At 39.0% G+C, this 22,263-nt stretch overlaps 1 protein-coding gene across 4 annotated transcripts in view; it reads right to left on the bottom strand.

Annotated features, from left to right (window-relative positions):
* The window catches only part of LOC125276406 (collagen alpha-3(VI) chain-like), a 41,084-nt gene that overhangs the window by 7,593 nt on the left and 11,228 nt on the right, over nt 1-22,263 (bottom strand). For all 4 annotated transcript variants that reach the window (XM_048203839.1, XM_048203838.1, XM_048203836.1 and 1 more), the window contains exons 6-34: nt 21,549-22,166; nt 20,867-21,439; nt 20,134-20,685; nt 19,190-19,765; nt 14,659-15,246; nt 12,679-13,016; nt 12,155-12,233; nt 11,240-11,376; nt 10,536-10,628; nt 10,242-10,295; nt 9,902-9,973; nt 9,527-9,553; nt 8,958-9,002; nt 8,155-8,208; nt 7,972-8,034; nt 7,813-7,878; nt 7,243-7,296; nt 6,390-6,425; nt 5,667-5,732; nt 5,504-5,566; nt 5,323-5,385; nt 1,706-1,768; nt 1,565-1,615; nt 913-948; nt 755-817; nt 558-620; nt 410-445; nt 257-293; nt 75-86 (exon numbers count right to left, since the gene is read on the bottom strand). In XM_048203839.1, the coding sequence (XP_048059796.1) occupies nt 75-86; nt 257-293; nt 410-445; nt 558-620; nt 755-817; nt 913-948; nt 1,565-1,615; nt 1,706-1,768; nt 5,323-5,385; nt 5,504-5,566; nt 5,667-5,732; nt 6,390-6,425; nt 7,243-7,296; nt 7,813-7,878; nt 7,972-8,034; nt 8,155-8,208; nt 8,958-9,002; nt 9,527-9,553; nt 9,902-9,973; nt 10,242-10,295; nt 10,536-10,628; nt 11,240-11,376; nt 12,155-12,233; nt 12,679-13,016; nt 14,659-15,246; nt 19,190-19,765; nt 20,134-20,685; nt 20,867-21,439; nt 21,549-22,166 (4,578 nt within the window). The remainder of the gene's footprint in view (nt 1-74; nt 87-256; nt 294-409; nt 446-557; nt 621-754; nt 818-912; nt 949-1,564; nt 1,616-1,705; nt 1,769-5,322; nt 5,386-5,503; nt 5,567-5,666; nt 5,733-6,389; nt 6,426-7,242; nt 7,297-7,812; nt 7,879-7,971; nt 8,035-8,154; nt 8,209-8,957; nt 9,003-9,526; nt 9,554-9,901; nt 9,974-10,241; nt 10,296-10,535; nt 10,629-11,239; nt 11,377-12,154; nt 12,234-12,678; nt 13,017-14,658; nt 15,247-19,189; nt 19,766-20,133; nt 20,686-20,866; nt 21,440-21,548; nt 22,167-22,263) is intronic.

The following is a 22,263-nucleotide window of genomic DNA, read 5'->3' as shown; positions in this document are numbered from 1 at the left end:
AGTTATAAAAGATTTGGAAAGTTATTTGGTAAATGAGGCATTGAAATGTAGTTAAAATATAAGGCAAAGCATACCAGCGCAGCAAGCTGTGGAGACACAAAATGAAAGATAGAATTGATGATTTCAAGTTAAATGGCAAGTCTAAGAGGTCATGGAGAGACAAATAAAATAATTTAATGAAATAATCTTAATGTCTAAAAATCACTAGCAGTCATTCTGCTTGGTATTCGTCGAATATTAGGTGCTCTGAACTTACCACAAGTCTTGCGTATGTATTTGACCAGGTCACATTCCTTAATGTTGAGAAGCAGAAAAGGAGGTCAGAAAGAAAACAATGAAGTTTTTTGAACCTAGTACTTGTAATAAACCTAATACTGTTTAAAGTTCATTTATAGTTATAGGAACCTACAGGCATCAGACTGATTCCAGGAAGTCCTTTCTCACCCTAAAAATAAAATTGAGTTAAAGTAAAAAAATCAGTACACCCGATTTACATCATTTTGTGAATTAAATACATTTTTATTGAATATATTAGAAAGTGTTTGCAAATGATTGACCCTGTGTCCGTCCATCCCGTTTTCTCCTGGAGCACCTGGCATACCCGGACGACCACTGTTCCCCTGATCACATCAATACATAACACAGCATAACTGCATAAACTTTGAAAAAGACAAGCTCAAATAACATGACTGCTTTGTTGGACATTAACTTTTCAAAATGTTAATAAATGAGCAAAAAGAAAATGAAGTTGTACCTGCGTTCCTCGATAACCTTTGTGTCCTTTACTTCCACTGGATCCTTTGGTACCATCCTCACCCTATTATTAATAATGTTATGTTATAGTAATTTAAAATTATTATTATTATCATTTACACGATTACATAAAATGCCTAGTGACAAGATTTAACGCACCTGCAAACCAGGGAGGCCAAAGTATCCATTGTTTCCCTAAAAGCAAATTTATTCTGTTAAATGAAAATTTATAAAAGCACAAAAAGGAAGTTGAGAGAGAAAACAAGTTACTGTATTTTCTGGAAAACAAGTCACATTACTATGCAAGTCACATTTTATTATTACGTTCAGAATAATGTAAAATGCCAGTAAATAAAATATGATTTTTACAAACATAAACACTTTGAACATCTAACTCCACAACAAATCCAATAAATTTAACAATATTCAGAAGAGAACAGGAATAAAAAAACAGAAGCATAAAACAAACAAATTATAGTGGCATTCATTTTGAATTAACGCTGAGCCTAAACAAATTTATTTAAAGTAAAACTGAAATTAATGGCATGTTGGAAATGCGCTATACAAATAAACTTGGGCTCACAAACTGGGCCAATGAGAGAGTCCAAATGTGTGCTTTGTGTTATGTATGCTTGACATGATTGCATAAGTTCAAATAAGTTGCTTTGGAATTTACTCTAAGTCGCAGCATGTTTCAGATGATATAAAGTGATTTATACTCCGGAAAACATGGTAAAATAGAAAAATTAATAACACTTTTACGAAATGATCTTAAAACAGATTTTCCAGTGAATATACATAACACAGGTACCTTGTGTCCTTTAGGCCCAGCAGGTCCGTACCCATCTCTTCCATCTTGTCCCTGATTACATAAAGTCACACCAAATTATTCCATAAAATGTAGATGGACATTAACAATCAAAGTCAAAAACGCACAAATGCACCAACTGACCGGAGGCCCTTTGAATCCCTCTGGCCCCAGCGCTCCCTTGATCCCTGCGTCACCCGGTAGACCCTAGACACAAGCAGGCACACTTGAGCACAAATTTGCCTTAGCAATATTACATAATATACTGTACACTAACCAGGTATTAATTTGGCTAATTATAGCCAGTCAAACCTTGTAATGCTTTTGGTATTCAGATCTGAAGTGATCACTCAGAAGAACCGCATCAATTCCGGCCAGCTTACATTTCTGACTATTTGTGTTTAAAGTAAAAGTTTAAAGTGCCCCATTATGCTATTTTAAAGGTTCCTAATTTTGTTTTGTAGGTCTCCTACAATAGGTCAAAAAACACTTTCATTTTCTTATAATATTCATTGCACACCACCTCATTTCTCAAAAGACTTAAAACTGTTTGTTCGATGATTCGGTCTCTCTAAATTCTTCCTTTCCGAGAGCCTACTCTGCTCTGATTGGTCAGACAGCCCAGTCTGTTGTTATTGGTCAACCACTTACAGCGTGTGTCGGAAACCAAACGCCTATTACCTTATCTGAATTTCAGCTCCAGAGACTTCCTCGGCACTTGATAAACAGTGATACGAACAATGGTGTCGGTTTCTCCGCATCAATACCCGCGTGAGTCTTATGGATAGTGCAACCAGTGATAGACCGGAGAGGAAAACCACAATCAACGCTAGAGAACTGAGAAGATAACGGATTGACCTAGCCGTCCTTTCTGTAACCCAGCCAGCAGACGAAGGAAAACTGAAAGAGGAGAAGGAGAGCTGCACTTTCTTCTGGAAAGGAAAAGCTGCTGATAAGCCCAGGATCCATGGTGTTGGAATTAGGAACCAGCTTATCAGCCACCTCTATGAACTTCCTGTGGGGATTAGCGAGTGTCTCATGACCATCCAACAACCAGATGGCAACAGTTGTGAGCGCCTATGCCCCTACTTTAAACTCTGAAGAGGAAATAAAAAAGACTTTCTATGCCTGCTTAGATGAGACACTGTCAAGAATACCAACGAAAGAGACTTCAATGCCAGGGTTGGCCGGGATCAACAGCTCTGGAAGGGCACTATAGGAAAGAAAAGCATCGGGAACATCAAATCTAATGGAGTTATGCTTGCTCACTGTATGAGCCAGGGACCTACGTGACGTGAACCTCACAAGGGCCATGGTTGATGCAGATGACTGCTGGACAGATCATCCCTTCATCCACTACACAATGTCAGTTAAACTCAAGAGGAAGAGGAGAGCTCTAAAGAAGCAGATCTGATCAAGATTGAACCTTACAGCCTTGATGAAACTGCCTTCCAGCAGTGACTTCAGGCATCTCTTGGGGAATGCCTCCAACAAGACTACCCTGATGTCATCGAAGGGCGCTGGAGTCTGTTAAAGTCTACCATCCTTGATATCTGAAAAACCATTCTTGGGTACAAGTCCAGAAAACACCAGGACTGGTTTGATGAGATAGAACAGAGATAGAACAACACATCTCCAAGAAAAGGAAAGCCTTTTGTTCCTGGCAAAATGATGTTACCTGGAAGGCCAAAAGATTTTATCACTCCAGAGCCAAGGATGTCCAGAGACAGGCAAGGGAGTTAAAAAACTCTAGGAGGACAGAAAAGGCTCTGGAAATCAAGAGTTTGGCAGACTCTGGTGAAACCAGGGGATTTTTCAGTGCTGCCAAGGCTGTCTTTGGTCCAAGCAACCGTGGCCTAAACCTCTTGCGCACAAAGGACGGGCATGAGCTGCTGAAGTACAATGAGTCCATTAACGCCTGATAGAAGGAGCATCTCCAAGAACTCCTCAACAGTGACAGCTCAACTGAAAGACATTACCTAACACATCCCCAAAGTCCCATCAGAGAAGACATGGGGGATCCTCCAACTTTAACAGAGGTTCAAGATGCCATCAGAAGCCTTAAGAAGAATAAGGCTGCCGGTCCGAATGGGAGCCCAACTGAGATCTTAAAGGAAGGTGGATCAGAGCTCCTGTACCACATTCATGCCCTACTCAAAGTCTGGAAGAACAAGAACTTCCCTTCATATTTCTTCAGAACACCCTTGATATTGCTCTTATAACTTTTCTTTTGCCCGCCAGTTGCTTGACTACTTACCTTCAGTTTGGAGTACAGTATCTGTTTGGGGAGATGTGTATTGGACATAGGGTTAGGACGGACATGTTGGCTTCCTCCAAGATGCTGATGTTGGTGCATCTGTCCTCTCAGCTGATCCTCAGAATCTTTTGTAAGGATCTTAGATGGTATTGTTCCATGGCTCTCAGGGGCCTGCTGAAGATGGTCCATGACTCGGCTCCATACAGCAGGGTGGGGAGGACAACAGCTCTGTAGACTCTACTGGCACAACTCAGGTGATGGTTACCCTCAGAGTCTTTGTCAGATTTTGATGAAAGAAGGCTGCCGAGGTAGGGGAAGTGGTCCACGTTTTCAAGAGTTGTCCACTTTTATGGTTGGCTGGGTATTTATGGTTGGGCAGTTCGTATCCCAGAAGACCCAGGTTCTATATCAATCTCCACCCAACCAGCCAGCTACCCAGCCAACCATAAAAGTGGACATCTCTTGAAAACATGGACCTCTTCCCCTACCTCAGCAGCCTTCTTTCCTCAAAAGCTGACATAGACTTTGAGGTTAACCATTGCTTGAGTCATGCCAGTAAAGCTTACGCCAGACTCAGGAAAAGAGTCTTCTAAGACTGAGACCTAATAGCCTAAACTCCTGGTCTACAGAGCCATTGTCCTCCCTACCCTGCTGTATGGAGCCGAGTCATGGACCATCTTCAGCAGGAACATGAGAGCCATTGAACCATACCATCAAAGATCCTTACAAAAGATTCTGAGGATCAGCTGGGAGGACAGATGCACCAACATCAGCATCTTGGAGGAAGCCAACATGACCAGCATCACCACTACAATAATGCAGTACCAACTTCTATGGACAGGCCATGTCATCCGCATGTCCGATACACATCTCCCCAAACAGATCCTGTACTCCCAACTAAAGGTAGTAACTGGCAGACAAAAGAAACATAAGGGCAACATCAAGGCCATTCTGAAGAAATTCCATATCACATCAAGCAACTGGGAACAACTGGGGACAGAAGCTCCTGGAAGAAATTCATTCAAGAAGGTGCAGCATGTCATGAAATAGAACTCCCATGTGCCTCAGAGACAAAGCGTCAGCTTCGCAAGGAGAAAGACAAAAAGGCTCAACCACCATCAACTATCATCACTCTCCCCTGCCCACACTGCACCAAAGTATGCAGATAATTGATTGGCCTCTACAGCCATCTGAAGACCCACAAGTAGACCCAACAGAGAGGACAGTCATACTCGCTGTGAGTGAGTGACCACCGATGATGATGCTGCTGCTAAATCTATTTTTCTAGAGGCGTGTTTTTCAAAAGTTGAAGAACTTGAGTGCTGTGTGTTTATAAGTCGATATATTGATTATTGCGACAGGCCTACAAACAGCTATATTACACACTGCATGAAAGGTAAGATTCAAAAAAGCATAATGGGGCACTTTAAGAAATGCATGTTTCCTAGAGTCAGGAAAAGAGAAAGAAGGAAGAAGTAAACATAGATGCATCAGTCTTACATACCCTTGGCCCTCTAGGTCCTCGACCTCCCTTTGAACCTTTAGCTCCAGGAGGGCCAAAGGGACCCTATGAAAGCAGATGATTCTCTCAATATTCACTGTAGTCTTCTCTCTATGTTTTATATCATGTATGCTCTAAGGGTAATACATGAACATGCATCTGGTTTAAACATTCGAATACGCACCGGAATTCCAGGTACACCTGAATGACCACTTTCTCCTGGAAACCCATTTCCACCTGGTGGTCCCTGGGGAAAAAAAAGATCAGAGTGGCATAACACAACACATAAATTCAAACATTAACATCTGAACTCTTTTTAAATGAGGGTGAACAGTCCCAGTTCTCACCACTTGTCCAGGGTAACCAGGAGGCCCTGGCTGTCCAGCTTCTCCTTTTTCATTTGAAGATTCACCCTGTACAGATACACACATATTATATTAGAAAAGGACAGAATAGAACAGATAAGAAAATAGGATGTTAGAACAGAAAAGAATAGACTTTTAAAAACATAATTGAATAGTACATTAGTACAGAACTGAGAAGAACAGAATAATTAAAAAAACACACACAATGGAATAGATTATATAATAAAAGTTAATAATACTAACAATGAATCCGGATACAAGAATATGTTAAAATTAAAGATGAAAATTCTGTCTTCGGAACACAAATTAAGATATTTTTGATGAAATCCAAGAGAGTACTACAAAAAGTATTGCGGTTGAACCACTGCAGTCACGTGGACGGTTTTAACGAAAACTTTACTACTTTTCTGGACCCTAAATGTGGAAATTATGTTGCTTTCCCATGGGGATCAGAAACCTCTCAGATTTCATCAAAAATATCTTCAGTTTTGTTCTGAAGATGAATGACAGTATTACGGGTTTGAAACGACATGGAGTAATTAATGACAGAATTTTCATTTATGGGTAAACTAACTCTTTAAGGGTAGATTAGAATAAACAAAATTAAAAAAAGAAATAGATTCAAATATAACCAAGTAGAATAGAAAAGGTTAAAACAGAATGAAATAGAACATAATTCTTGGCATGTTTTTCATGCTACATTACCGGGAATCCTTGTGGGCCTTTTCTTCCTGGAGCACCCTGCCAAAACACACTGAGAAATTATCTGAGGGTTTACTTTTATTTACACTTATTTAATTCATTTTCTCTTCTGATGAAGAACAACAAGGCAGAAAGCTTAAATATCTCACAACAAATACCAGATGTACAAATCACCACCATCGTGGTACAAAACACAGGTAGAGTTCGAAAGTTTGTGATCAGTAAGATATTTTAATGTTTTTGAAAGAAGTCTTTTCTGCTCACCAAGGCTGCATTCACTTGGTCAAAAATACAGTGAAAAACAGTAATATTGTGAAATATTACAAACTAAAATAATAGATTTCTATTTTGATATTAGTGATGCCAAAGCTCCATTTTCAGCATTATTACTCTAGTCTTCAGTGTCACATGATCCTTCAGGAATCATTCTAATCTGCTGATGTGGTAAAAACCTTTTTTATTATTATCACAGCTGAAAATGGTTGTGCTGCTTAATGAAAAGTGCATGAAACAGCATTATGGGATCATTACAAGAAATTTTGAACAGAACAGCACTTATTTAAAATAGATATCTTTTGTAACATAATAAATGTGTTCACTGTCATTTTTCATCAATTTAATGCATCCCTGTTGAATAAAAGTATACAATTCTTAACAAAAATGTGATCCTACTCTTTGGAAAATCAGTCTTAATCTTCCTGTAACGTGTAAATGCTATGTGATGTTGTGTGCAAATGTATTAGCATGATTATCGACCAATCACACAAGGAATGAGTGACACTTGAATAGTACAGAAGCTGTAGGTATAGATTAGAAGTTACCACAGTACTAGTATACCAGTACAGGTAATACTCACAGGATCACCCTTATCTCCAGGTCTGCCTGGGGGTCCAAGAGGCCCCTGGTCACCCTGACAAGAAAACACAGTCATAACACACTTTTACTGATATCGGTTAGACATCAGATATTCTAGTACCATCCTGAAAAATGTGTTTCTAAATCTGATATGTTTCTGATACTTGATCACCTGATTCTCCTCTTTTATTAAAGTTCTTAATTAGATTTTTTTCATTGAAAACAGTCAAAGTGAGGATTATTGTTGACATCAGCCAAGAATGTAAGACATTTCAGAGGATCAGTACAAGTGTGTCCATTTCAATTTGCAGAAATGTGTTAGTGGTGTTAAAATTAACAACACTAAACACATAATTAATCACAAAAGTGAACGTGTTAACTTTGGCAGCCTATAAAAGGAGCCTATAAAGGAGGATTTTACAGTAGTGTGTTTATATAATCACACAGGACGAACGTAATTACACAACATCTGACTTGAGGCAGATCACTACTGAAACAGAAACAATCTGTCGCTCTCACACAAACAAATCGTGCTAACGTCTTCCAGAAGGAGTGAAAAAAGGACCCTCACCGGGAGCCCAGTATCTCCTCTCTCGCCTTTTGGACCTGGAGTATTGTTGTCTATTCCTGGTGTGCCCTGTAATGTAAACAGAATAATATACAGAAAAAATCAAGTCAGGTTGTTTAGACATTAAAAACCAACTACCATAAACACACAGGAACACCTTACAGGATCTCCTCTCAGACCGCTGTGTCCCTTAGTTCCAGGACTCCCTTTGAAACCCTTCACACCCTGAAAGACAAAAATAGCATGAGCTAGTGAGTTATTTTAACATTTTATCCCTGCTTATATTAACAATAATAAGCAGACATCTGTGATCAAACAAAACATGATGCATGGTTGTGTAGTTACAGCACTGCCCGGGTCTCCTTTAGGTCCTGGAAGCCCAGGTAGACCAGCATCGCCCTGCACACAACAGAAATAGAGACTCAATAACTCATTCAGTGACAATGCGATGCTAACAGTTTCATTGGTCACTTATATTGGGTTTAATTTACTGCAGTGTTTTCAAGGAAGCACTTAATATTCCTCACACATTTATTTATACTGTTAATATTTGCTCATACTTATGGTTAGGGATATTTCACTTATGAAACTTAATCAAATCAAGCGGTTTGCTGAAGAAGGGCGTGCTACTTCTTTTCTAAGCAGTCAAACCTACGGATTTTGCTTGGTGGATGATATAACAGGCCAAAAATACTGATAGACTTACACTGAAAGAGGGAATGTTATACTTATAGAAGGCATAACTTCCTAAATCCTAAAATTTAGGATTACAGTTTGAAAAATCTCCCAATGAGAATTTTTGTCAATAGTTGCATACCATATTTTGATGCATATTTTTGCATATTGAATTAAAATTTGTGTTTTGTGAAATTTCTTGCATTCTTCATATCCAAAGATGACGTTGCTTATGTGTATCTAGAAATCTTCACAAATTATTTCTCTGTAAAATTGCACATTTTATTGCTCTAGTGTTTACAACCTAGTGTTTTGCTAACTTAATTCTGTAATTTCATTTTTTTTTTATACAATTTGACAGTTTGAATGCAACACATTCAGCCAATATTTGTATTTAATATTAATATTAATTCATTAATGGAACATTCATCATATTCATATAAGCTAATGTGAATGCAGAGGAGAGAAATAACCTGTTCTCCATCCACTGCATCCAGCCCGTCCTCCCCATCTTCTCCCTGTCAGACAGAGGTCAAAGGGTCACACACACTTACAGTCATGTTTAGGGAAGTAATCATCAACCACTGAAAAAAATAAATCTTAGAGTCTGTATTTATAAATGACTCTAAACAATACATCTGCAGTTTGAAAAAAGCATACCAAAAACTGCTTCATGGAAACTGTTAACTTCACTGCAAACATCATTATTTTTAATGAGAATCTGAACTTGTTTTCCAGTTTTAAAAAAAGTGCAATCACATTTTCACTCATTTTTACTTGTTAATGTATAAAACAAGTGAAAGATTATATAAAAACTCTTAATATCTCATGCAATTTTGCTTCTCATGAAAATGTCTTTTTACTTGAAAAGATACTCATTAAAAACCTTTAGTGTTTTGTGCTGTCTGAATTGTAGTTGCAAAGAATAAACAGCAGAACAAGCACTCAGAAAGCACTTTAGAAAATATTTGTTGTCCTTTTCAGCCTTTTTAGTAGTTTATGTAGGAGCAATAAAAGACCTAACAGACAACTTGTTACTCACTTTATTTCCAGTGTAGCCTCGCTCGCCCTATTGAAATGAGATTTTAAAACATTTCCTTTATTCATCATGGCAGTAAAACACAATCTCATCTGATTTAACTGCCCTTATATACAGGAACATTAAACACTGACATCAACATATCCTAGCCATGCATTTATCCCTAAAAATGATTTTATTAAGACACACTAAATGTATGAAAAATATTCAATCATTTTATTTTTACATTAACAATTTGATTTGTGTTCCATATGCATGTAAACTTATTTTTGTTAATTTTGATGACTGAAAAAGTACCAACACAATTAATGTTCTAAATACAAGTAAGACATACTGTACCAATTCACATTGATTCACATGATAATCACGTTACATTACATTGATTCCTCTGTTTCCACGGCAACCGTTGTGTCCCTGAGTTCCATTCAGCCCTGGTGGTCCTCGCTCTCCCTGCCAGAAACATGACGGGAGAGAGACTATTTATCCATGACATATACAGTGAACATCTTCTCTTGAACATGTATATTCTGTTCTATATCATCAGTGACACATCACTACAGTCGAGGTCTTAGGGCAAAATTGCATACTAAACACACACACACACACATAAAAATGCTTAAACTATTATATGATATCGACTATACATAAGTTGCTGAATTGGACTATTAAGTACATGCAATGTGAATGACAGCAGAAATCAGGCTAATGCTTCACTTACCATACTACCTTCATCTCCTGGAAATCCAGGATAACCCTTCTGACCAATATAGCCCTAAATAATAAAAACAAAAAAGAGGTGCTGACACACAAAACTGAGTGAGTTCCCTACATAAGTAACATTTTTTTAAGGAATTATAGGCACGATCCCTATGCGAAGGATGTTTAAAATCATGCTGCCTTCAAGGATAACTCATTTCCATCAAATTCTAAAGCAGCAATGCATTTAACCTTAATGCAACAATCTCAGTGAAAAACGTCCATTGATTAAATCCACATAATGAGGATCTCTGACCTTTTGATTCAGTCTTCCAGGGGGTCCTCGTGGTCCAGGCACACCAGTGCATGAGCAAGGCACATCGCAGCACTTCCTCAGCGCCACGGTTTCCTGAGGGGAGAGAAAGTGTAAAACAAAGTGTTTGTCTGCTGTTGTTGAAGTCACAGGCCATGCATCCAATCAAATTTTAGGGGATTTTACCACAAATTTACTTGCCAAATTCAACACAGACTGGTTTCATGGCATCTCTGAAAACTATAAACACATCTACACAAGCTACAATCCAGACTACTTTAAATATTGGTCCAGTTTCAAACACAATGTGTTTTGTGTGGTGATTTATAATCTGCTTTTTTATTTTAATAATTGTGCATATAATTGGGTCCATGTAACTCATGGTAATATTAATGCATTTTAATATTAGATGTTTTTAACAATTTATTATGATTTTTACAAATCAAATTAAATAATTTATTTAATGAGAAAATAAAAAGGAAAGGCAACAACATGCCAACACTGTTTTATCTAAACAAGCTAAAGAAAATAGCTTTGAAAAGCCTTCATTTAAAATACACAAAATAAACATTTAGCTTCAATATAAAATGTCTTTCAGAACAGCTGCTGTTAAGCTGTGAATGCAACTTGTGCAGATGGTGTAATAAATAATCTTGGCAAGATATTAAAACTGCTAATTGCCCTTTAAGAATTGCTTTGATACTTACAATCTGTTTCATAAGAGCATTGCCTAAATTCAGCATGTTGATGGTCAGTGGCTGCATGTAGCCGAAACCTCTGCCGAACTCCAGCTGGTGAACATCCATTCTTCCCTCCAAAGACACAATCAGCAGTGCATCGACCCCTAGTTTACACATCAGAAATGAGCACAAATAGCTTTGAAATGGTTCAAGTTCAGTCTCTATACTTGACTTCAATTCACTTTGACTTCGATTTTATTTCACGCTCATGTTAAATGGGGAAAAAGTCCTTCAAAAAAGCCAGGAAAAACATTGCTCAAGCAAACAGGAGGCTATACAAGATTGCAGATAAGATAAAATGAATTGTTTCCAAACCAAATCAAACAAAACCAATATGAGGGAGGAGTAATTAGATCCTTTTACAAAATTAAAGTCTTGCATAAAGCTGAAAAAATAATCCCTCTGGTGTAGGGATGGGTGGATCTATCTTGAAATACTTTGCTTTGCAATGGCCTAGATTTTTATGGCTATATAAACATTAATCCAGATAAATCGGAAAACGCATCTTTTTGCTCTTGCATCCACAGAGATGCACTTTTGTCCAGTAAAAACTGACTCTCTTCCAAGCGGATAAATTTGAAAACACAGTTTTTGTGTTGTAGTGTGAACTGTGTAAACTGAGGTATTCAAAAACGATAATGCATGTTTAGTCATGTGATGCATATTGTACCCATAGATATCTATGGTTGTACTACACGTTCATAGTGTTGTTAAAGATTAATGTTACTTTTTTCACCTTTATTTATATAGCGCTTTATACAAAACAAATTGTTTTAAAGCAGCTTTACTGTGATAAACAGTAAAATAATGATGCAAATAGAATTCAGTTCTGCTGTAAATCAGCTCTAAAGAAAGTGAGTGGTGGGATATTTTCCTACTTACCACTTTGTTTAAGTCTTTCTGAACTCGCCATTAAATGCTGAACGCTATCATCTAACCCGTCTGTAAAGATTATTAAAACCTAGACACAAACATACAATTAAATGTCAGAGGATTGAACAGCATCATTCTGTGTGAGTTCTATTGTCTCAGGCTATCTTGAATGAGCAATGAATGTTTAATGTGATATAGGTGCCCAAGATGGATCTAAGTGATTAAGATGCTAAATCTGATTTCCCAACCATGTTCGCATTTTTAAAATTCATATTTTTTTCCCAATAGTCCTTTTACAGATGTAATTCAAATCACCATTTTTGGTAAAATATAGCAAATACAAGTGCATAGTTTTTCCTTGGTTGTATAAATGATACATTTCTAGTCAGTAAAACATCCCAAAAACATCCAATCATTAGGAAATAACATCAGCGGGTGCTCTAGTATAATTAAGGGAACATTCACTTGAAGAATGTAACATATAGCTGACACTCTTTTTGATGGTCAATTGTACATCTCAGAAACATTCCCACCTTTGCCTTGGCGTTGGAGTTGATAAACTTGTCTTTGAAGGAATCTAACAGAATCTCGTTGAAGGCCAGGGGCTCCGTAGGTCGCAGTAACATCACTTTACTGACCACATCCTCATTGTACTTCTCAAAGCTAAAATCACCCAGAAGTCTGCCATCTCGTGACACTAGCCTATAGCCAAATCTAGTTTTAATGTTGTCCGCTTTGACACAGCACAGATCACCCATCAAGGCGATACGGTGGATGGCTGCAGTAACCAACGGTTCCACCGGAGGTCTCAACAGAGGTTGCACTGATTGTCTGGACACGTCAAACCCAAAGGCAACGTCAATATCGCAATCTGTTCAAACAAAACAATGGGTCATAATCTTCAAGACAGGGAATAGACAAAATAGTTTATATCATTATCATTAATACCTACAGTATGCATGCATACTATATATGTACAGTACAGTTGGCACAGTATATTACCATGTTAGAAGACTTTTTAACAAGTAAGGTTTTTCCAAAATTACAATAGTCTTAAACAAAATGGTTTCAGATTCATCATGTGGATATTAAAGTATTTAAATGTTTTGTCTCTAGAAGGCAAAGTAATTCAGCTTTTATTGGCCAAAAATTGATTAAAAAGTGTGTGAAAATTACAGATGTAAAAAATAAATTAACCAACAAATAACTGCTTTCTAAAAAAAAAAAAAAAAAAAAACAAATGTGAAAAAACTAAAAAAATCGTTAAGATCAGTTATTCAGGTAACATCTACATCCATAGTGGAAATCAAAGATAGAAAGATATGGCATTGTTGACATGTGAATGTGCATGGTCACATGTTCAATGTATTCACCTTTCGGAGGTCAGCTGTGGTTATTTTATGCTTCACTGAGATACAATCAAGCAAAATTTGATTTCTCATCATGTGACCCCTTTAAAGGGTTTAAAGAGTGGGTTAGTTTAACCAAAAATGAAAATTCTATCACCATTAACTCATCGTCATGTCGTTCCAAACCCGTAAGACTTTAGTTAATCTTCAGAACACAAATGAAGATCTTTTTAATGAAATCTGAGAGCTTTCTGTGCTCCGATCAGGATTTTTGGAGTGGATAACAGATTACCGATCACTGGAAGCAGTATTGGCCGATACTGATCACCAACAATGTATTTTAAGTACAAAAAAAAAAAAAAAAAAAAATTAAGAAATGTGAAAAGTATCATGAATAGACAACTCCTTATTTAAGCAATGTGTGCAACATGTTTCATTTCCTCCTTTATGGTGAGTTTACACCAGACACGACTTGCACGAATAAATCGTGCTATTCGCGTGTAGTTGGACGCTTCACCATTTTGAGTTTACTCGCTTCATTTGCGCGTAAATATAGATTGATCTGCTAAAGAGCAGTGAGTGATTTTCTCTGTCTTTTATAGTTTTATTAACATTAATGACAAACAGCAGCAGGAATATTAGGCTGCTGTCACTTTAAGACCGAATGCATGGATCCAATATACTGTTACATGTGTGACTTATTTCCCAGCTGTTTATGTTCACTTAAGACATAATCAATGGTGTTTAAGCAAATACACACCAAGCCGGCATTCTGATAAATTTCTGAGTTTTATTTAACCATTTAGGCGTGAACCTGAAGCTTGACATTCACTTTGCTTGTCTGATTTCCATAGCCAAAAATAAATGAAAGTAGTAGTTGCGTAGGCTGTCAGATTTCATTTAAAAAAATGTCTTAATTTGTGTTCCAAAGATGAACGAAGGTCATAAAAGTGTGGAACGACATGAGGGTGAGTAATTAATGACAGAATTAAACATTTTGCGTGAACTAACCCTTGAACTATTGCTCTGATCCAAAACCTATTGAGCTCCCACATAAGGCAGCATTTTAATGGTCCTATTTGGCTTATATGTAGAGTATTCAGAATATATTCATATTCAATATATTAATAGTTATGAATTATACTGTAAAAACTAACTACTTACCATGTTCAGGAGGTCGTCTTTGGTCTCCACAGAGGAAATTTAACACTTTCCTTATGGTTGTCTTCAGTTCAAGGGTTTCGAAAGTCTCAATGAGGACCCGTTCAGATGATCCAGCTATTTCACGCAGCTCAGATTTTTTTATTTCATTGCCAACCCCAATAACAGTTATTGTTATTTTCTTGTTTCTGAGATAAGCTAATGTATTCAAGTCTTTTTCATCATTAGCTTGTCCATCTGTGATCAGCAGGAGATTCTGAGCGACTCCTTCATCTATTCTGGATCCATTCTCTTTTGTGAAGTAGTGTCTAATTAATTTCAGGGCATCCCATGTATTTGTGCCCTGCTTTCGTTGCTTAATGTTGTTTATAGCTTGCTCCACTTCTGCAAAACTAGTGTATGTGTTCAGGTAAAATTGATGCAAGAGTTTATCACTGAACTGGGCGACACCCACTCGCCACTTGTCTTCAGCAATATGCAGTTCTTTCACGATTCCAATCATGGTTTGTTTAAGAATATACCAACTTGGTTCCTTAATAGACTCTGATCCATCAATTAAAAAAACAAGGTCTGATACCTCCATCTCACAAACTAAAAAAGGGAAACAAGAAACATTAAAGACAAACAACAGTGATGGAGTCAAAAACAAAAGCATAGTTCATATATAGATCATTGTGTTGGGGAAGCAACATTGGGCCTGTTTACACCTGGTCACTTCATGCATTTTCTCTGATCGAATAGCTATCCGATTTATAAAAACGATTACATTTACACTTGGCCACATAAATGTGTCTCGGCAAAACGGATATAAATCCGATCTTCAATTCCCCGTGCAATATATGCATATTTCATGGAGTTCACGTCACCGAAAGCAACAAATATGAGCTGCATTTTATTAATCAGCTAATTTAAAAATCAAAGACCGCTATAGGAGAGAGCACAGCTATAACATGTTATTTAGCCTATAACACACTCTCAGACATTTATTTTTTAGTATTTTTGGGAGGAGTTAAATTTACATATGTGGTTTAAACAACCAGATACAGTTAGACCTGTTCAGTTTTGACTGAATGTGTCCCAGACCACCTCCTGAAGTGGTTTGAGCGATTGGATTTATATCCGTCTCGAATGCGTTTCGGGGGGGCATTTAGACCTGGTCGGATAACTATCCGACCAGAGAAAACACATAAAGTGACCAGGTGTAAACAGGCCCATTAAAACTTGTAGATTGGCAAGCCAAAGCTACTCATTATTTAGGGGTTATTTAAACTTGGTCACATCAGATCTTGCTACAGATAGCTCAGAAGATGGCATGTGACACATACAAGATGCGACCATTAAACCCAAACGCTAAGCATCATATGACAGATAGACAGAGCTTCAAACTGGATTATATTGACACACAACACAGGAAAAGTAGATCGGATTTATATCCATTTTGCAGTGAGAAATGTATGTGACCAAGTATAAACGGACATCTGATCAATCAAGATGCATGAAGTGAGTACGCAGAAATAGTCAACTTGCGTACACCAGAACCTGCACACAAATCCCTTTATAAATCCCAGTCAGAGGAAGATTGTGCGTATATATGCTCCTAGTGGGGAGTACAGTGTGGGAACAGGAAAAAAAAAAACACCTCAGCAACATAAGCACATAATCAGTACAACATGAAAAACACATGACTTGCAACAGGGGAGGGGAGGGGGGGGGTGTAGGTAACCCAGCACAGGAAAGCAGCCATCCGGTCCTGCAGCCACAGACCCGCTTGTCAGACTGGCGGTACAAAGCGGTGAAGGCGAGGGATGGGGGGTTGGGGGGTGAATGCATATCTTTATATATGTGCGTATGTGTGTGTGTGTATGTATGTAAAAGTTCTTGTATGTGTAGGCCTGGAGAGTCGCTACTCCTGGCATCAAATCTAGGTGCCTCAGTTCGCAGGATTGTCACAGCAATACACAGCAAGTTGCCATGGAGACAGCCTTGATCAGGTCCCAGACAGAGTCAACAATCAGCAGGTGTCTGTGGGAATGGGGGGAGGAACACAAGAGCGTCTCACTGCAGTGCTCTTCCGGGGGAGTTGTTCCAACAGTGGCCTTGGCTGAGGCCAGTGCTGGTTGAGGGGAGTCGAAAGCAGATAAGATTGGGATTGTTTGGTCTTAGGGCGAGTAGCCGCATTCCAATTACACGGCTACTCTCTTAGTCCATTCTGGTCTCCGAATCGATCCATTTGCCTTTGCAAAGCCGTGAGCTTCTCCGTGATGTTATCCATATTGCGGTTAATAGTCCCAGTCTCAGTACTGACCGCTCTGCCAACTGCTTCAATCATGACGGGCAGCCTTGTGAGGCTTTGGACAGCTATCACCATTTTCTGAATTTCTCGATAAACCAGGGCAATGCCTAATCCAATCAGCAGAAGACCTGTTATCATGGTTCCGAATAGGTAGATATCTTCAATGTCCTCCATGGAAAGAGTCGCCAGACACACGACCCGCCACCTCTCCCACGCGTCCATTGTGTAGCCAGCTGCGAACGTTCCGGCAGGGCAGTCAGGTTCCCCTGAACCCAAGCTTCTCGTCGAGAAGATGGTGTCAATTGCATTGAGAGACCAGTTTATCAAATCCATGATTTTTAGATGTTTGGAGAGCAGTGCAGAGAGAGTCTCTCAGAGTATAAGACAATAAATGAGACGAGACGAGAGGAGCAAAGCAGGGAAGGTAAAGGGGAGGAGAGGGAAGAAAAATGCGACCGCCTTCGTTGAGATCCAAGAGAAGAGAGTGACTGGCCTAGCTTTATCCGGTTTACGGTAGAAAGGATTGATTCTATGTGAGCAGGAGCGAGACGTGCCTGCATCGCAACAGAGTCCCAAACCACGCCTATTAAAGTGGTCATCTGAGCTGGAGACAGCACACTCTTTTTGGCATTTAACCTTAGCAACCATGAGTAAGTTCTTATCTTTATCTTTTATTGCACTCAAGTTCAACCACAAGTGCCTCTCCATGGCCACCAGGGCTGCCATAGCATGACCAACAGATCTGGCCGTCTCCTTGGTGGCCCGGAGTGATAAGTCAGCAGCCCAACATAGTTCATTGACCACATCTGGGCTAATTCCCCCTTCCTCTTCAACATCTCCTAACAAATCCACCTGGTAGGCTTGCAGCACACCCATACCCAATGCTGCAGCCTAACCAGATGCCTGATAAGCTTTGCCCACCAAAGCCGAGGTGACTCTGACTGGCTTGGTGGGCAGTGTCGGGGCCTTTAGGGATGATGCTGACTGTGGAGAGAGATAACTCTTCCACTTTAGGCATCGCCCCATAACCTTTGCTCTTTAAGGCCCACTATCAATGCATAGTGGGTGGTCTGAGCACTATGCACATGATAGGAGGCTGGTTTCTTCCATGATCTCGATATCTAAGTGTGAAGATCTGGAAAAAATGGAAGGCCCCGACGTGGGGGTTTTGCAAACGTCCTGCCTCTCTGCTGGAACTCAAGATTTAACTTGGCAACAGCATGAGTAATAACCCCCATCAGCTCCTCATATGCAGGAGAGTGGGATGGCGAGTCCTCACTCTCAGCCACATCGATGCTCTCCACATCCAGCTCCTCAGAACTGGACACGTTGAGCACTGGTGCTTCAATCAGTGTGGAAGGAACCGCAAAGAATGCTTCCAAACACTGAGAGAAAGTGCTGGATCTAGCAGGTGAGGGCTGATAGATGAGGGCTCTGATAGATCTATCTGCGATCCCCATGATCTAGATTGCTTCTGTGCCTCAGCAGTAGCCGGACCAGAACCAAGGGGAATGCAAGCCTGAGCACCCTCCTCAAAGAGCGCCAGGTTAGAGCGGAGTGTCCGTAAAGGAAGCATTTCACAATGCAGTGCATGCTCCGCTCCCAAACAAACTACACAATGATGTAACGTGGGCAGGGATGCACACACAGTCTAAACTGCTGTTTGTCCACCATAATATATATATATATATATATATATATATATATATATATATATATATATATATATATATAAAATGCATGTAGATAGACAATAAAACACCAAATAAGACAAACGAGTCACAGAGAGCGCTACTGAAGATACAGAAGCTAGAGTTGCACTGTTTGGGTGTGCTTCATAGTTTCCTGGTCGTGATGTCACCTGCCTCTGATGTCTTGTCACACCATTGGACGGATTTCACATGTGCTTCATGACATGACAACATCACAACATCAATTTCTCGACACAACGCGAGTTCCCTTAAAAGGGAACTTTGAGTTCATTTGTTCAAAAAACTCTTTGTTCTATACATTTTTTTCAGATTTTTTTAAACAAATGAGCTAAATTAGGGTAAAAGTGAACAGATTCATTAACAGTTGATATAACATAAGAGAATAAAATCCATATTATATGTATCTGGAGTTGAAGTTAATGAACATCAATATCAGGGAAGTTTGTTATTAAAAACAACTGACCTACTGATAAATGTAGTTTAGTTAGTAGCATTGCCATTTTAGCCAGTTAATAATAATAAAACTTACTTGGTTTGGTAAGATTGCAGAGCTCTTGGGTGATTGTTTTTTGTCGTCCACGCAGATCCTGGTAGGTGCTTGCATAGTGCACTCTTCCTTTCTCTCCCACCATCTCCCTTAGCTGGACCTCATCAGCATCTTCAGTACCAATAGCAAAAAAGTTGACTTCTGAATCTGCCAGGGATTCAGGCCATGTTTCCAGTCCACTCAAGTCATTAACCTTGCCATCTGTAATCAGAAACAGCACTTGGGGTACATTCTTCGCCCGTCGTCCACCATGTGTTTCGCCAAAGTAGGAGAGTGTATATTGAAGGGCCTGGGCCGTGTTTCTTCTTCCCCCTGAAGGTTTGAGGTTTGAGATAACCCTCAGAACATCAGCCTGACTTTTGAACTGTTTCAGGGTAAACTCAGATTGAGGGCTGTCAGAGTAGGTGATGACGCCAAATCGTACCCGTCTTTCTCCAACCACAGATTTGTTCACCACATGTGTCATTAAGCTTATAAATTCCTGGAAACCATCTTTATTGGGATTACCAGAGGCATCCACAAGGAAGATTATGTCAATCAGTTCAGGTGTCTTGCATTCTGGAAAGACAAATGATTAGAATGTGAGAAGTCATTTGATAAAGTCACTCTGGCTTTGGTTTTTACTATAATACAAATGAAAGCTGACAATCTTTTAGAAGATATACACATTTAAAATGTATTGCTATTGCTGGTCAGATTCAGATGGACTTTGGAAATGGAGGGTAAGAGAGTTGTCAATAGTTTCAGTCCAATTTCAAGAGGAAGTAAGACAATTTGTTGTAAATGTTTTCACTTTAGATGCCTAGATGCCCTCAAAGATAACAGACATTGACTAAAAACCACAAAACTTTTTTCAAGGGACTTAACGTCAACTGAAAGAGGCATAATGTGATCTCATGTAAAAATCTCAGATTTTGTTTACTTACCCGTGTTACAGATCTTGAGAAGAACCTCACTGCTTAATTCTTTCAGGGAAGCAACTGCGTCTTCATAGAACACACCTCCATGGGATCCAGCAATGGCTAGAATCTGAGATCTGTTTGCATGTCTCATACCAATGGCATTGATGTTGATGGAATTGTCTCTGAGGACTTTCGCTGGTTGGGCTACATCATCCCTACTATCTCCATCTGTAAGAACTATCAAGAACTTCAAGGCACTGGAGCGTCCTCCTTTAGACTCGTCAAAAGATTGCAATACTTCTGTGAGTGCTTTTCCAGTGTAAGTTTTTCCATTCATCTGTGTGATATTTCTAATTGCCTCTAATAATCGAGCTTTATCATCAAATTTATTTAAGGAAAACTCCTCTTTTGTGTTTGTTCCATACTGAACAACTCCAACACGCTCCTTCTCTGGTCCAATTGCCAACTTTTCTATCACATTCTCCATTATGCGCGTAATGTTTTTAAAGTCATCAGCGCTAACACTTTCTGATCCATCAATCAGGAAGACAACATCTGCAAAAAGACCTTCACAACCTAAAAAATAAGGGATTTATAAAGTGAACACCCCTTCTGTGAAAAGAACCTTGAAACAACAATTGGACACTGGCAGTAATTTATTTGCTTGCGTTGGTTATATTAATTTACCGAATTCAATAAGAAACTGTGCAAATCAAGTAATGTAAACATACAGTATGTCATAAACTGAATTTCTCACCTTCAAAGGAACATATGTCTGTAAGGATGTCTTTCTTAATATCCTTGAGAAAATCAAAGTTTTTGACATAAAATGTCCTTTGTGGGCTTCCAGATATTAATTCCAGCTCGGGCACAGATGCGTTTTTCACACCAACAGCATAAATGGTGACATTCTGTTCTGTTCTCAGTTCTTTAGCAGGAACTTCTACCGGCTCTTCTGTATTCCTTGATTCTCCATCTGTGATTACAATCAGCAGCTCACGAACCTTTTCCCCACGTGTTTGTACAGCTTCTTTGAATAGCGGTATCATTTCTCTTAACCCCAGATCAGTCCTGGTGCCCCCTCCATACATAACAAGATCCTTCACTGCCTTTTCAACACCAGCTTTTGTGCTATAGTCGTGTAATCGGAAAACTGTGGTTGCACTGTCTGCAAATTTCACCACCCCAATACGCACATGGTCATTTCCAATCTCAAACACATCAAGCCATTCAATAATGAATTTCTTCATATCTTCAAAGTCTGCATAGTCTATACTTCCTGATTCATCCACAAGGAAGTATATGTCAGCTTTGACTGTTTGCTTGCAACCTACAAAGAAATGAAAGTGTAAACTATTATGAAAATGGAATTGTGAAACACATTTTAACAGGATGAAAATTGTGCTAGTAGTAAAGAAAAAAATTAAAATAGTGCAAACCTTCTAATACTGCGTTGAGTGAGAATTTAGGTATGATGGCATCTGTGATTTCATTGCAAAGTGTTTTGGTTAAAATCTTCGCAAGTGAATTTAGTTGATCAAAGCGTTCCACATTTAACACAAACTTCTTGGGTGGGTAGGATGCGATCTCTCTCAAGTCATCCTCTTTTGCATCTTTGATGCCAAGCGCAAATACAGTGACGCCTGATCGCCGCAAATCTGCCGCAGCGCTGGCCGCGTCATCTGTGGACTTTCCATCTGTGATAACAACAGCAACCTGCTGAACATGCTCATCTCTTCTGCTGCCTCTTGCTTTGGTGAACACATGCTCTTTGGCAAACCGGAGAGCAGCTCCAGTGTTTGTTTTACCACGACCATATGCCATGCTACTGATGTAGCGCAGGATGTCAGCCTTATTATTGAAGGTGTCCAAGTACACATCAGCTCGAGGGAAGTCGCTATAGAGGATCACAGCTACCTTTATTTTTCCCTTGCCCACGTCGAGACCTCCGATGGTGTTCTCGAGAAAGTCGTGCACAAGTTGGAAGTTTTTGGATCTGATACTGCTGGACTGATCAACAATAAAAGCAATATCTGCCACCACATCAAACTTGCACTCTGTCAAAAAGACATAAGAACTTTACAATACCAGACATTTTTGGATAACGTAATATGTAATAGTTTTTCAAATCCAGTCATAATTAAAACTTTAACC

Source organism: Megalobrama amblycephala, linkage group LG10 (assembly GCF_018812025.1).
Source record: "Megalobrama amblycephala isolate DHTTF-2021 linkage group LG10, ASM1881202v1, whole genome shotgun sequence".
Classification (NCBI taxonomy): domain Eukaryota; kingdom Metazoa; phylum Chordata; class Actinopteri; order Cypriniformes; family Xenocyprididae; genus Megalobrama; species Megalobrama amblycephala.
This window is presented reverse-complemented; position numbering and strand designations above follow the sequence as displayed.